The 15,790-nt window shown below is 47.5% G+C and overlaps 5 protein-coding genes across 5 annotated transcripts; 3 read left to right on the plus strand and 2 right to left on the minus strand.

Annotated features, from left to right (window-relative positions):
• Positions 1 to 1,405: 1,405 nt before the first annotated feature.
• On the minus strand, positions 1,406 to 6,056 carry UA08_02833 (putative urea carboxylase; the record flags this gene model as incomplete). Its single annotated transcript, XM_020264919.1, has 16 exons — positions 1,406 to 1,659; positions 1,720 to 2,126; positions 2,185 to 2,614; positions 2,670 to 2,826; positions 2,887 to 3,223; positions 3,289 to 3,444; positions 3,506 to 3,757; positions 3,820 to 3,853; positions 3,907 to 4,128; positions 4,182 to 4,200; positions 4,278 to 4,573; positions 4,637 to 5,065; positions 5,121 to 5,412; positions 5,471 to 5,756; positions 5,803 to 5,922; positions 5,986 to 6,056. The coding sequence occupies 16 exons, from the start codon at positions 6,054 to 6,056 to the stop codon at positions 1,406 to 1,408; spliced, it is 3,762 nt and encodes a 1,253-aa protein (XP_020122013.1).
• Positions 6,057 to 6,389: 333 nt separating this feature from the next.
• Positions 6,390 to 9,162, plus strand: UA08_02834 (hypothetical protein; the record flags this gene model as incomplete). The annotated part of the gene is made up of 6 exons (XM_020264920.1): positions 6,390 to 6,434; positions 6,497 to 6,860; positions 6,897 to 7,832; positions 7,889 to 8,116; positions 8,178 to 8,479; positions 8,557 to 9,162. 6 exons carry the CDS (start codon positions 6,390 to 6,392, stop codon positions 9,160 to 9,162), a joined length of 2,481 nt encoding a protein of 826 aa, XP_020122009.1.
• A 413-nt stretch (positions 9,163 to 9,575) lies between these two features.
• Positions 9,576 to 10,693, plus strand: UA08_02835 (Lactam utilization protein lamB; the record flags this gene model as incomplete). Its single annotated transcript, XM_020264921.1, has 5 exons — positions 9,576 to 9,712; positions 9,785 to 10,204; positions 10,265 to 10,317; positions 10,555 to 10,568; positions 10,625 to 10,693. The coding sequence occupies 5 exons, from the start codon at positions 9,576 to 9,578 to the stop codon at positions 10,691 to 10,693; spliced, it is 693 nt and encodes a 230-aa protein (XP_020122008.1).
• Positions 10,694 to 11,066: 373 nt separating this feature from the next.
• Positions 11,067 to 12,761, plus strand: UA08_02836 (hypothetical protein; the record flags this gene model as incomplete). The annotated part of the gene is made up of 2 exons (XM_020264922.1): positions 11,067 to 12,504; positions 12,565 to 12,761. The coding sequence occupies 2 exons, from the start codon at positions 11,067 to 11,069 to the stop codon at positions 12,759 to 12,761; spliced, it is 1,635 nt and encodes a 544-aa protein (XP_020122010.1).
• Positions 12,762 to 13,261: 500 nt separating this feature from the next.
• On the minus strand, positions 13,262 to 15,775 carry UA08_02837 (hypothetical protein; the record flags this gene model as incomplete). Its single annotated transcript, XM_020264923.1, has 6 exons — positions 13,262 to 13,833; positions 14,335 to 14,388; positions 14,464 to 14,572; positions 14,626 to 14,978; positions 15,185 to 15,193; positions 15,316 to 15,775. The coding sequence occupies 6 exons, from the start codon at positions 15,773 to 15,775 to the stop codon at positions 13,262 to 13,264; spliced, it is 1,557 nt and encodes a 518-aa protein (XP_020122007.1).
• Positions 15,776 to 15,790: the final 15 nt, after the last annotated feature.

A 15,790-nucleotide genomic window follows, 5' to 3' on the forward strand; every position in this document is an offset into this window, starting at 1 on the left:
TATACAGGACTCAAAGCTAGCAATTCATCCACATCATCTTACGATGACAATAGCGCATCACCATTCTTACAAAGGGGCGTATGAGCGAGATTAGGTATTTGATACAGCATCATTATTTGCACCGCCGCTTCCATCTGCGGGAGAGTGACGAGGCGGCACCCTAAGTTTCTATCATATACAACCGTAGGAACCAAGGCATGAGGTGCAGCACAGGTACCCCCTGTATATCACATTCACTGAGCAAGCCTAGCCCTCATTTACTCTCCAGGGGATTCGCCACTACCTAGAGAGTGAAGCTGAGAGTTACGAAGAACGGAGCACTCGGTACGTGTGGCCTGCTTATGCCGTAGAGCACAAGCGTGGCAATCATTGTGAGTTGACTAAATTACCCCGATGATTTGTCGTTATGGTTCATCAACAAGAGTTTACTGATAATGCATGGCTAAAAAAATCATTATCTCTGATCACTGCCCAATGGTGCGTCCTCCGAAGGTGGGATGGTAATTTCTTGATGACTAGCTACGAGTAATTACTGAAACTCTGCATATGATCTGACTATGCGGTGTAACAAGACAGGACAGTTACTTCTTGCTGTCTAAACGGTTTTCTGACTGCATCGCTGGTATCTTCGCTCAGATAACCCCTTCGGCGCAATTGCCATCATTCCCGGTATGGACATGACATACCGAAGGTTGCTTACAGTTACCTGTCAAGTTTGGGCCAGTAGAACATTTGTCTACTCATCTCCATGCAGCCTCTTGCATAAGTGATGATGCATTGTTGCGCTGTATGTGCATGGATTCTAGTAGCGCGTAAATCCACTCTCAGGCATGAATGTTACAAGACCAGCCTGCATGACACTATAGACAAAGGCGCCGCGATCATCACTGTAACGTGAGTGATATCGAACTGATTATGAAGAAAGGGACAGGGACAGTGGAGTCATAATGCCGTTTTAGGAAAGGATTAGATAGGCCAATCGGTGCAGGATCATCAATTTGAATAGCTTAGATCTACTCTATCATTTTAATCACTACAAGTTCACGCAGATACTTCGATATTGAAGATTAAACTCTTCCATCAATTTCTCTCAAGGCCAATATATGTGAACACCTGATCCATATGGCTCAGCAGAACATTCCAAGGCCCTCTTGAGGATTCTGTCAATCCTTGTTCACAGACCAGCTTACCGTTTAAAAACCTTTTCAATTAGCAAGTATTGACTTTCTGCAAGAATTATTTGATATAATAAATAACTAGAAGCTAGCAAGAGTATAAGATCAACGGTCTTACAAGTGGACGAAAGAACGTCTTATAACACCAGTGTATTATATATGTATATTTACCTGATATAAATCCAAATTTGCTATTAGTACATCCAGAAGTTTCTTCGAGTCATTTCATCTCATAGTTCTTTCACGAACATCAGCGTTTCTCCGGCCTTCACGGTGTCTCCAGGCTGAACAAGAACCTTGATGACCTTAAACTGTGCATCGGCAGTATCCTTTTTATCCCCAGCATAGGAGACGGAGATCTCCATCTTCATTGCTTCGAGAATGACTGCAACCTGATGTGCGCTGAGAAGTTGTCCTTCCTTAACATTGACTTTCCATACATTCGCATCAAGAGGCGAGTCGAGAGTTAGATTATCGGGGTCTTCTAATCTATCAGTCGTACATTCATTATAGAAGTTTACGTAAAAGCAAACCAGATACGTACCTTGCTTCAATATCTCAACTTCATCAGCTGGAGTACTATGTTTGGATTTCTCAGCAATCCAACGCTCCATGGAGGCCTTTTCGAGAGCCAGCATGTCCGTCTGGGCCGTGAGCTGCCGATTTTTGAAGGAAGAAACCTCCTCCTGTGTCTCTAAAAGTAACTTGTTGTGTGCGCCCATGTCAAAGGAGACGTCTTCTTCAATCTTGAACTCATAGCGCCCAGACCGGAAAAGCGCCATGTCACGCTCAAATTCCTCTTTGTCAACGCGATAAAAGGTGATTTGATCAAAATCTCGGAAAAGGCCCGGCTGGCCCGACGCAAATCCAGGCTTTACACTGAGCTGGTCAAAGCAAGGTATTGTTTGACCGGTGAGTTGGTATCCACCTGGAGAATCCACTGGATAGATACTGTACAAGAAACATTAGCTCCATGAGCCTTGTTAATGATTCAGAAAGCGCCACTCACTTCATACATGAGCCACCCCAGCTCACGCTTCCCTCAGGCGTGTATACTCGACTGGGGTTTTGCTTGGGACACGTCAGTCGGTATCGAGGATCAATCGGAAGGCAGATGGTATCGGCACAGAAAAAGCCCACGCAAATAACCATAAACTCCGTAGTCAGGAAAACCTTTACGAGTTCGTCGTAGGTAATTCCATTAATCTTGGCTACAAAATCCATGTTATCCGGTAGGAACGGGGCATGTGGTCGCTGGGTTTTCATGTAGCGCTGAATAGCTTCTTGTTGCGCCGGGCTCTCAAAGCATATGGGTAGGCGGAATCGTCTACTAGGAACCTTGGAGCTGCTGAGGTCGCCTATCTCGCTCTGTGAGGATATCAGAAGATCCATCAACTTCTGACGTGGGAGCTTCAAGCCATCATAATGGACCAACAGTGCTGTGACAGTAATGTTAACATCGTTCAATCATACCCGGAGAGAAAAAGATCTCACAGTTACAGCATCCAATTGTCTTGTAAATACCGTTCTTAAATATTTGGTCAATTTCGCACGACTTTCGAAGAACCTCTTCTAATCTCGTCACTCGACAACGGTTGTTAAGGTCGAAGTTCCCATTACCGTACTCGACGAGAAGGAAATCGTCACCACCCTGTGATAATTCATTAGAATACTGGATAACCGAGAGAAACTCCAATGAAAAGTCACCTACCTGTCTGAAGGTTATCTTAAGATTCGACCCATCCAAAATCTTCTCGAAAACAACTGCCTTTCCAAAATTACCGGAGACAGTTGACTCGGGCAAAGATTGGTGATCAACTGGTTCAATTTCGTCTAGTTGACGCTTTCCCACAACAAAGGAGGCGACATCATCCAGGAACTTCTCGAGTTGAGCTGCAATCCGAAGTGCGTCTTCCAAAGATACTCTGCGATATTGGATTGTGTCACCCGATTTCACTTGTCCCAATCGCCAGAGGCTTCCTTTGACTATTGTGGTCGAGGAAATAAATCCTCCAAGATCAGGGGCGTCAACGGGGAAGATGCACGGGCTAAGTGAATATCGGTCAGCCAGCCTTTACAAAAAGAAGAGATGGTAAGTGAATGCAAGACTAACCTCTCTCCCGTCCAATTTAAAGTACCCAATGGATATCCATACTCAATGACATTGCTGGGATGTTGTCCACCCTCGCCGCCATCTTTCCTGGCCCATTTTGTAGGCGCTGGGCCGACCAGACGAATACCACCGCGAGTGGCATTGTGTGAAACTTTCCTGTATTCGCCAGTCAGCTTTTCTTCCTCCTCTCCATTCTATCATATCAGGATGTCGTTACCAGATGGTATTATAAATCATCTCTATATCTTCTGCGCCCATATAACCCTCATCGTACGGTCCGACCATAGCGTAGATATCCCAATGGTTTGTGTATTTCGGACGTAAACTCCGAGGAAGGGAAACAACAGAGGATGAGTCATTTAGGTCGACTTTTTTTATAGCCAGGAGATCTCCTGGAGCAAGAGCTCGACCCTGGTAACCACCGATCCCAAGAAGGGGCGTAGTAGACTTGGAACCAAAGTACTGGGCACTAGAATTTGTTAACCTCGCCTCTCACACTGGAATATTAAGAAGAAAAGAATATGGACTTACATAGCAGGGAAACCTCCCAATACGGCGAGATATGCTTCAATCACGTTAGAGAAAGATATGGCAAGTTAGCCTTCTACATAAACGCACCTCTGCAACCTCCTGACTCTAGCAATTTTCCGATAGACAAAACTTGGCCACGTTTTATGTATAGCCGCGTCCACATGGGGACATCAACACCGTCAAGGGTCAATGCAATCGGAGCACCACACACTGAGACAACTGCAGGGGCCAAAAATCGTAGCTCTGGGCCTCTCAGAGTAATTTCTAACCCTTCTGTATTACGAGGGTTTCCCACCAGAAGATTCCCGACTACCAATCTGTTAGAACTCTCAAAGTTTTGTGTCGTATAAAGGGAGACATACTTTGGAATGCAAGAGGGTCCTGTTTGTCCAACGATTAGTTTTTGGGTCTATGCAATGAAATGGCCTTCTTAATCTTGGGTAAAGGGATTAACCTACCATTGGTCCTGCATGGGGAATTCCTTGCCCTGCGTTGGGACGACCTGGGAAGTCCTGGACCGTGGTGTAGACGCCCGGTGAGATAACATCAATGGCACTTGGGCTATATTCAAAGGTTTCTAGGAAATTTGTCAAAGTGTGTCCACTTTTGAAAGTGGTGGATTGTATAATCGCGTGTGAGAAGTCGAGGTTCGTTGGAGGGCCACAGATGATGGATTGAGAAAGCACGCGACCAAGTTTTTCAATCGCTTCATTACGCCCGGAAGCATGTACCATTAACTTGGCAATCATGGGGTCTGGAATAGAGAAAGGTAAGCCAATGTCCAAATTCGAGACTGTTCCTAGGAGTGTTCACTAACCGTAGAAAGTTGAAATCCTGGTCCCGGTGCCTACCCAAGTGTCGATACGAGTCCCTTCCAGCTCTGCCCATTGAATGAATTGCAGCAAGCCAGGGGACGGCGTGTAATTGCGAGCCGGGTTTTCTGCGTAAACACGAACTTCAATAGCAGCTCCTACTGGTAGTTCGGGCTGCAGCGATTTCAAATACTTTCCGTCAATACCTCCTTGGCCAGCAAGTTCTCGGTCGGCTTGTTCCAACATGAGTTTTACCAGGTCAACTCCATAGCAGAGCTCCGTGATGCCATGTTCGACTTGCAGACGGGTGTTCATCTCTAGGAAGAAGAAATCGCCAGATACATCGTCCACAAGGTATTCTACTGTGCCCGCAGATGCATAGCTTACCGATTCCGCCAGGGCCACAGCCGCAGAGGTCAACCTCCTGCGTAAATCTAATTTTAAAGTCAAAAATTACAATCTGGAAAGACCTATTATAGTCGGACTTACCTGGATGCCTCTCGACAAAAGGACTGGGACACTCTTCTACGACTTTTTGATGCCGACGCTGGATTGAGCACTCGCGCTCTCCGAAGTGAACAGCGTCTCCGAGACCGTTGCCAAATACCTGCACCTCAATATGGTGGCTTTGTGCATAGTATCGTTCTAGAAACACTCCGGCATTTTTGAACAATGCTGCTCCCCGCGAACGGACCTGAGCTAATGTATCTCGGACCTCGCTAGGTGAGTTGCATATAACCAGACCCATTCCACCACCACCCCCGGTGGCTTTTAGCATTACCTAAAATAGCATAATTATTGGTCAATGTTCGTCATTCAAAGCGCCTGAAGAGGCCTACCGGGTATCCCAATTCATCTGCCGCACTGACTGCTTCTTCCTCTGTAGCAAGCAGCCCTCTTGTTCCTGGAACAATAGGCACGCCGGCTTCTATAGCCATTTCTCGCGCTCGATGCTTCAATCCAAAGGCCTCAATTGCATCGTGCTTCGGACCTACGAACACCATGCCTGCGCTGACCACGGCCTGGGCAAAATCGGCGTTTTCTGAAAGGAAGCCATATCCGGGAATAATGGCGTCGACATTCCGTAAACGAGCAATTTCTATGATAGCGTCTCTATGTTTCACACTTGTCAATTCCATACAAATCCACCATTGATGGCGCAAAGACTAACCCGTCGGTATATGCAGTGGCATCCTCGCCCGGTAGCAAGACGGCCTCATCTGCCACTGAAACATGTCGCGAAGTTGAGTCTGCTTGTGTATAGATTGCGACCGTGCGGACCCCGAGTTCCCTATGTATTATCGAAGCTTGTACGTTAGTCTACAGCTTTCCGCAAAGGACAAGGCATGCGTACCTCGCGGTTTTGGAGATGCGGACGGCAATCTCGCCGCGATTCGCAATCAGCAGCGTTCGCAACTTCTCCATGGCAAATTGTGCGCTCATCAGGAAAGTTACGTGCGTGACCACTTGAAGATGAGCCCACGAGGAATGCGTTGCTTTACTTTATTTCCATCCCAAACTGTTGAAACCTCCAAGCTGTGGATCTCGTGCATCCGATTGGCTGGAAATCGCCGGATCGCACGCCGGAGAAGATCTGATCTCTGATAAGGGCTTTGGCCAATCATAACGTAAGCGGCAGGAATTCAACTTTGCTCCGATCAATTGTTGTTTGTCTTTGCCATCAATAATCACGCTGTGTTAATGGATTGATTCCAGTGAAGGAATTTCTGCTCGTCAACACTCGGTTTCTGTCGGATCATGGCGACTACCCAGCGTCGTCGCGAACATAAGCGAGTGTATCAGGTTCGTGACCACGACACTAGTTATAGTCTACGTAATTGTTTAGCAACTGACCTTCTACAAAGGCCTGCGAGCCCTGTCGCGAGAAAAAGGTTCGCTGCGAGCTAGGCGTCGTAGACCAGCCTTGTAAGCCGCCATGTGCACGTTGTCGTCGAGAGTCGAGAGAGTGCGTGTTCGCAGCCACTAGGATTAGAGATCCAGGAGAGCCAAAGGAAAGACATCGACCCTCGTCCAACACTCGTCATCTCAAACGACAGGCCTCTTCTCCCATAGCCGAAGATAGATCCTCAGCACACACAGGCGTCTATTCATCACCGGCGCTATCAATCCCCCGCACTGTCATCAACCATACCACACCACCAGCAACAGACCGAAACTTACTCCCCCCGAATGGTCGCGCGACCGCTGTCTTGCTCAAGGGCCATCCGCGTACGTATCACGATGCGTTAACTGTGTTATCTGAAGCTTGTGATAGTGCCGAGCGCCGCAGGGCTGTTGTGGACGACTTCTCTGCGCATTTGAATCCTGCCGTCGCACACCTCCAAAACTCGTCCTCAGATACTGGCAATGCACCGGCTGAGCACGCCCTCAATCCCCTCAGTCCAGGTACCCGAGAGGCTTTACGAGCATGGTCTGGTCTAAGATTTGTCCGAGGGGGGTTGTTCACTCCGGAGGAGGCGCTCAATATGGTTGACCACTTTTACAAATTCCACGCACCCTTCTCACCAGTAGTCCCAGAGTGCTTTCGTGCCCATGCGCAACACCCGGCGCTAATCGAAGAGGAGCCGATTCTCACCATAACTATCCTGATGATTGGTTCACGATACAGAAAATGGACGGGGCTAGCTGCGGCATCACGCTCGTTTCTCATCCATGATCGGCTCTGGAGATACCTTCAGGGCATGATAACTCGTCTGTTTTGGTGCGAAGATATATTTGTCGGGGAATTTGCTTCACTAACGGATCCCTTGGACAATGCATTCTTCTCATCGCGTTCTAACACTTGGTCGAATGGATTTCGCACAATCGGAACATGTGAAGCCCTGTTGCTTCTGTTGGATTGGCATCCACAAGGGCTTCATTTTCCACCACCAGACGAAGATACCACAACAACTATTGTTCGTGAGCCGAAAAGACGTCGTTTTGCTGCCGAACATAAGCGACATCGCGGACCAGGTTCGGGACATGACTGGTTGGCGCGATCGGATCGACTGTGCCGTTCCATGCTGTCGACCGCTTCAATGCTTGCTACCGAGATGGGGGTGTTTGATGAAGAAGAGCTTATTTCCGAAGGCGAAAATAACCCACTGACCATGCGAGATATGGCTTCCCACCAGCAGAGGATCTGTCGAGTTCGGTATTTGATTTGGGTATATGCCACGCAGCAACCCGGAAGACCAGGTATTGCCAATCTAGCCCAAATATACTATAATATTTTTTTTCCTAATGTAGATTAGGATGGAGAATTCTAACACCCGAGCCATCTCTTTTATTACCTTCGACGGATGATGATACCATAAAATGTTGGGTTCGGGTAGCCACCATTATGAAGTATGCGAATGAGCTACTCTTCTCGTCTCAAAAACGCACAAATGAGATTATAAGAAATGGAGAATATATCAAGTGTCTCCAGACTCTGCAACCGCTTCTTCAAGACACTATCATTGAATTCGATCAATCCAAATGTGAGTCGGTGGATTAACAAGACTCGACAGTATCAAAACTAACAGCAATAAACAAATATAGTAACGAAACAAATGCGATCGATCCTAACTATCGAATACGCTCACGTCCAGTTATGCATTTTAAGCGTCGCCCTGCAAGCTGTCATAGAACGGCGCTACTACTGTGATGAGATGGCCAGGGAGCCGCAGCCCATTCCTCCTCACGTCTTGAAACAGGAGGAGGGTTATCTAAATGAGACCGTCAAGGGTGCACAAACCATTTTACTCACAGTTCTAGATGACTTTGTACCCGATGGCAGCTTGAGATACTTGCCTGTGCGCTCATACTCTCGGTTACTAGGTGCTGCATTATTCCTCCTCAAGGTATGTCAAATATCTAATCTCTTCGAGCTTCTTTTCCCCTCGAATCCTTATGTTTTATGGCCTAATTTTATCACCAGTGTTGTGCCGCTCGGATCAAGGAGGTAGACACACGAGCATCTCTATCCCTTATAAAGCAACTCGTCGCAGGTCTACGGTCCATTTACGTTGACGATACACATCTGAGCCCCCGTTGGGGAGATCTTCTCGACCAACTCTCGCGCCGCGTCGAAGCGCATGCCACAGCAGCAAAGAACTGCGCACAACCCGCAAACCTGGTCCCATCAGATCCAGCGATAGCCGGTAATGCCGCAAGCGGGTTGCATACTCCAATGTCCACAGCGTTGGGCCCATCATCATCGCAGCCTTTACTACTCACGCCCAACAAAGCCGATGGATCACGTAGTGTTCGGACTCACATGGAATTCCATCATAGTAACTGTAACAATAGCAATAGCAACAACAATAATAACGGTCTGCAAGAATTTGATCCCTGGGCTTTCGGTGGCGAGGTGGAAGGGTCCAACTTCGAGGCCTTCTCGATGTGGTGGGATAGCCATATTCCGCAATCGATAGGCACGAATCACACATCTTTGCACCATCGAGACAGTGAACAGCCATTTTACCATGCTACCGATGGAGGATTGATGGGGAGCGCACCGGGGTTTCCAACATATATGTATTAACAATGCCGAACTGACAAAATGAGAGCAAATACATATCTGTCTAGTTTTGTCCTCTTCCGAACAGACTACTGCTGATGTTAATACTGAATTTCGTACGTAACAGAATGAAGACCGAAAACGGAGCTCGTACGAACTCGAAACAATTCTACGATCTGATAACCAAGCTAATATTGTTCGGCATGGGGCCAAGATAACTTTGATAAGCCCGCCGGAACGGAAAGCAACGGAGATCGTGTGTGCGCATCCGATTGGCTGGTATTTCTGCATAGAGGATAGCTCAATAATAGCAAGTCAACTTGCTTGTCTTCTATTCTAGAATAACAGAGGAGAAAGGAAAACCAACCTGTTCTAAACAGCGACAAACAATCTACGTATCTACTCCTTTACTCATTTGGAGACAAAGGGGAAAAAAAATGGCAGGCCCGATCAAACACAAAGCACTCATCAACGTCGACATGGGCGAGGGATATGGGAATTGGGTTATTGGTCCCGATAATGATTTGCTTCCCTTGATCGATCATGCCAATATCGCATGTGGCTTTCATGCATCGTGCGTGGCTATTTCCATCTGACGTATGATATAGACAACGTGAAAACATACTAACGAAAAGTCCTGGTCTAGCGATCCTCTAATCATGATGGAAACAGTCCGCAACTGCATCAAACACGGCGTCAAAATCGGTGCGCATCCCGGTCTTCCCGATCTCCAAGGCTTTGGACGGCGAGAAATGAAACTCAGCGCCGACGAGCTCACCGCTATAACCGTCTACCAAGTGGGTGCGTTGAAGGGGTTCCTGGACCGTGAGGGCGTAGCCCTGCATCACGTCAAGCCGCACGGCATGCTATATGGGATGTGCTGCAGAGACTACGAAACCGCCAAGGCAGTCTTCTTGGGCATTCCAAGGGGGGTACCTGTGTTTGGTCTGGCTGGTACATGCATGGAACAGGCTGCTAAAGACTTGGAAATGGAGTTTATTGCTGAGTTTTATGCCGATGTCAAGTACGACGCGGATGGAAGGGTGGTGGTAGAACGTAAGAAGGGGTAAGTTTCAGTTTCCCCCTTTCTTTTACTTAACCCAGTTGCTTATGTATACACTTTTAGCGGCTGGAAGACGGAAGATGTCCGCAGCAGAGTCATGCAGCAGTTGGAAACATGTACGGCACCAGCAATTGATGGTTCAACGTGTTCGTTCCCCATCAATGACTACCGAGTTTCGATATGCTGCCACTCAGACGTACCAGGCTGTCTGGACGTTGTCAAGACGACCCGCCAGGCCGTTGATGCTTTCAATCAGACACATTTTCCTGATCTATAGACTCAATCTATTTACCGGGATTTTCATATGATGGATGTTTATAATTTGTAATAATCAACTACTTTGCTTCAAGTAGCCTCGGGTATATACGTATGTCATTGATAATCTAACAGGTTCCTGGATTTAAATTTAATGTTCCCTTTTAGTTCCTCAATGCAAACAACTGCTTATCACCAGCTGCCATGCTCAAGAAGAAAGAGTTTGCTAAGCCCTAAGTGTGGATCCGTGGATATCCGAAGTGAAAAACTATGTGATCCGATTGGCCAGCAGCGCCGAATACGACGCCATTTCCCTGGGACGCCAATGCTCGAGCTATTCCAGGGCCCAAGCAGAGAGAGACTCATACTCAATATACACTTCTTATCTTTGTTGCTTGCTGTGTCTATCTATCTGTAGCACGGCTCGTAGATACCATCCATGACAATGACGGCTGATATAAGAACAATTGTACATCATGGACGTCCTAGGTTGTCGCAGGCAGCTTTTATTACCGTTGATAAATTCCCTTGCAACCCCTTCAGTCATTATATCTGTCATATGTCACCACCCTATCTTAAAGTCTGAACAGAAACGCCCCTTCCGCTAAGAATGGTAGACGAAAGCTTTCCAATCCCTGGAACAGTCCAGCAGGTGGACGTGAATCACAATCTGCGCCTGCGCCATGGCGAAGGTCAAAAAGATATCGTTCTGATTCCCCAGCCCAGCTCGCACCCAGACGATCCCCTAAACTGGTCCTACAAGCGCAAAACTTTGAATAGTTTCTGCCAAATGGCCTGGTGTTTCTTTGCTGCAGCTCTGATCAGTGGTCTCTCTCCATCCTACCTCCTAATCTCAGACGACACGGGAATTTCTGTGGCTGACCTCAGCACTGGCAATGGCATCATGTATCTCTTCATGGGCTGGGGCACATTGCTCACCCAAAATCTAGCACAGAACTGGGGTCGTCGTCCCGTGCTTGTCATTGGCCTGTTGGGTGCCTCGTTGCTGACAATCTGGTCGGCATATATCCAGAGTGTTGGCGAATGGTACGCCAACCGAGTCTTGATAGGCATCTTCATTTCCCCACAGGAGGCTCTCATTGAACTCTGTATCTCAGATGTTCAGTTCACTCACGATCGTGGGTTCCATATGGGCATATATAACTGGACTTTGTGGTGCGGTGCCTTCTTGGCTCCCATTGCCGGTGGCTTCGTTGCCGATAGCCTGGGTTGGAGATGGATCCAGTATATTCTGGCCATCATCTGTGCTTGCGTGTCAATCTTTATTTTCTTTGCATTCGAGGAAACCATGTTTTTTCGCAAGGCTAGCATCAATAGCCAGGAAACTATCATGACTGCAGAACCGTCCCTGTCTTCATCTTCATCCGTCGATGCTGAAAAGGGAATCAACAACCCCCAGGTCGACATTTCCAGCACCACCACCACTCCCACCTCATCCGAATCGTCATTAACCAAGAACTATGCGCAGAAACTCAAGCTATGGGGACTGCGCAGCCCCGAACAACCTTATACATTCTTACGCTCGATATACCTTTCGTTCCGCTTGCTTCTATTTCCTACCCATATCTTCTCTGGTTTACTTGTCGGTTGCATCCTGGCCTGGTATAATGTACTGGGTGGCTCCCTCGCCGAGGTCCTTGGTGGAGCACCTTACAACTTCACCACGGACCAGATTGGTCTGACATACTTTGCCAGCGTCATCGGTGTCTCCGTTGGCTGTTACTTTAGTGGTTGGATGAGCGACATCCTCGCTATCAGACTTGCTCGCCGACGCCAGGGAATCAAGGAGCCCGAGGATCGCCTGTGGATGGCACTTATTGCCGTTTTTGCCCACCCTTTGGGCTGTCTTTTGTACGGCGTCGGTGCAAGCCACCATATACACTGGATTGGCGTCGTCATTGGAGTGGCTTTCCTATGTCTTACCCTGCCCATGGGCTCCGGTTTGGCCATCACGTACATTATTGACAGTCAGAAGGAGCTTGCTGGTGAATCCATCGTGACCGTCATTTTGATTCGTAACACTATTGGTAAGTCTGCCTTTCTCCATCAGCTTAGAATAATTTACGTCTTTGCTGACTATTTTCTAGGCTTTGCATTTGCCTACGCTGTGAATCCAATGATAGACAATATGGGCCTGCAGAATACTTTTATCCTTATTGCTGTGCTCGGTGTCTTCTTTTGGTGTGGTTGCTTCCTGTGGATTTGCGTTGGAAAGTCGGCTCGTAGATTCATTGCAGAGCCCTACTGGGCAATTGTCAGGAAGCATGGCCTGACGGCTCATTAAATGTATGAGCGTCCTGGTAGTTTGAGGGATGTATTTAGCCCAAAGTCTATTTCATGTAATCGTGGTGCGAAATTAAACGTATTAACTGAAATATTATTTTATCGTAATCTGATAGACAGGCCTCGCCAGGACCTTACAGAGAAAAGGCCGTCATTCATCAATCCGTGTAGCGAGTTGAGATTCAACAGATACTCGGATGGAAATCACTACTTTATAGATTGCAGTAGTCATGAGCCAGGCCGTTACACAACATCGTCTACAAAAATAAATAATGAACTAAAGTACAGGCAGTCTGTCGCCCAACTTTCTGAACCCCACAAGGCTTACCCTCAATTATCCAATATGATAATTCAGCTTGATACAAATTTCTGAATGGATATATCCAGATCCTCCTGAGGTAAGCCAAGCTTCTCATTCCATAGCCCCTTCGTGACTGAATAGTGCGCGAGATTGCCTTTGCCGTAGATAGCACCGGCAATCATTCCGAGCACACCGAGGGCTTATCTTTCCTTGACCTTGTTTGCTCCATCTTGCCATGATCCATTGACAGAGCCCTTGGTCACGGTGAATTTGTCGCCGGTGGCTTGTTCAAGAGCCCTTAGCACCTTATTTTGAGTGGTAGTGAAGCTATTCACGTAGACGTATTGATTTTGCGTGAGCTCCGGGTTTTTGAGACACTTTGCCAGAGCCATGCCGACTTGATCCAGATTGGTAGCTTCAAAGGGGATATCACCTCCGTCAAAGATTGTCGCAGGGCGCGCCGGAATATCCCAACCGCCAAAACCGGGGATTTTCAGACCCCAGTCAAACATACAGCCCGTGATGACTGTTGTCCACGAGATCTTGTCCTGCTGTGTCTTGAGGTAGGAAAGTGTATCGATTTTGTCTTCTAAGAATGGTATATATGTAGATGCAGCGCTATCTGCCGTGTCGATGCCGAATTCTGAAGGACAGAAGATTTTCACGCCCGCCGCAATGGCAGTATCAACTAGGGATCTTTGAGAGGCCAGGGCAGCCCCCGGGCTGATGCTGGAAATGGTACTAACTGAGCCTTGATGGGTATTTTGTATAGCTATACAGGTGGAATATTTGTGCTTCAACTCTTTGATAGTAACGCATGAGAGCATAGGCTCACCCTTAAACGCTCAAGCTTGGACGGCAGCTCAATTCAATCTCACATCACTAATCTTCACAAGACAGAAAGTGATCCTCTGGTAGGCCAGGTTTACTTAACGTTGCTGTAGCTGCTTTTCTAAACTAATCAGCACTTCCTTATAACTACGTAATCAAGACCTTAGACTCCGTCGTCATTTCATTAGCAGAATATCATTGACCTGCCGTTAGGCGAGGTGTATACGGTGGCATTTATTGGCAATTTTTCAAGCTTTAAGTGGCATGTATTAAACATGAGACACGCCAATCAAGAAAGCTATGAACAGAACAACGTAGTATTCGTTTTTCTGTCCATAAACAATCGCCTGCTCCTAATGCTTGCCCTGCCACCATGGCAGGCACTTTACATTCTCCAGCATGCTAGCTCCAGCACATAGGGCCGGGTCTGCAGCGGCAATACCCGGCTCGTTAACCAACGCGAGGGCAACCATACCCAGGTAGGAATGATAAATATCTGTAAATTCGATCAGTAATTTGTATGTATTGTCTGTGTGTGTGTGTGTGTGTGTGTGTGTGTGTCATGTCTCACCTGGAGGTTCCCCTACGGCTTTCCCAAAGCCCCCAATGAGATGCTGTGTCTTGTCGAGAAGATAGTGACGAAGACCAGCAGTGTCGATGAGCGACCCTTGGCCCATGATCTAAGTCAAGTTCGTTAGCTCAGAAATAGGTTCGAGATCAGGATACTCCTTACGCCTAATGCACCGGTTACCCAGAAGCAGTAGCAAGTATCTGCAATCTTGTTCAAACGCCCGTTGAAACCTGTCCATGTCAGGGACGTTGAAGAGAATGGTGGGATGTCTGGGAGGTTTCCAATCTGTTGGTTAATCTTTGCTGTGTTTTTCGTTTCTAGAAGTTGCGAAGCGTTTGCTTCTGTTTCTGAGTGTTCATTAGCGTCTGTCTCTTCGTCGTCCTCATCCTCCATCTCATGCGTTTGCCTCGAAAGTAGCCACTTGAGCAGAGAATCAAAACGCTGGCTTTGTGGCGAAAGTATTGTTGTTTGGTTGCTTCCCTTCTCTGTTCTCTCTAAAAAAGACAATGCCCCGACTGCGCAGTAGGTCAAGCCGGCTTATCAAGAACGTATGTCAGCTGTAGCCCTTGGGAGATGTAAACAATGACAACTGATAGGAAAATAATCACCATGTGCCTCACGGAATGATGTTTCCCCCATCCCACCATCGTACGACTTCAGATATTTTTGTCAGCAGAAGTTTCGGATCAGATATCCAACATGAGCAACAAGAGATACAAACCTGGCAGGACTGAATAAAAGAAGTCAACCCCGATACATCAACATCCTTCACATCCTCCACATCCTTCCCACGTGGACCCCTGAGGAAATATCTGATCCCAGCCGCACAATAACAAAACCTCAAATCATTACCCCCCTCAATCTCCTCCCCAGCGCCCAGCAGCTCTCCAAAACTGCCATCCTTACGCTGCAACTTGGGCAACCACTGCAAACACTCCCTACGCTTCAAGCGACCCAGATCATCACCCAGAATTAGCAACGTCTCCAGAGCCAAAAAAGTAGCCGGCACATTTGCCGGATCCCAAGCTTCGTTGTCACCGGTGAGTTTGTCGTCGCCAAACTTGGTGCCCGTAAAGCCGCGAAAACCGCCTGAGGGATGCTGGCAGTGATATATCCAGTTGATGTAGCCCTGTCGTTCTTCGGGTGTAGTGCTGCTTTGAAGTGCGCCTAGTAGATCAAGGCCTGCGATAACGAAAAAGCCTAGGAGCATGCGCCCGCCGTCACCGGCTGTGTACTGATGGGGGAGTAAGGTCTTGAGGCAACGTAAGAAGTATTTGATATGGCGGTCTTTATTGAAAGTTGGTGAGGACATTGTGATGGTGTTTAT

Source organism: Talaromyces atroroseus, assembly GCF_001907595.1.
Source record: "Talaromyces atroroseus strain IBT 11181 chromosome Unknown scaffold_2, whole genome shotgun sequence".
NCBI classification, from domain to species: domain Eukaryota; kingdom Fungi; phylum Ascomycota; class Eurotiomycetes; order Eurotiales; family Trichocomaceae; genus Talaromyces; species Talaromyces atroroseus.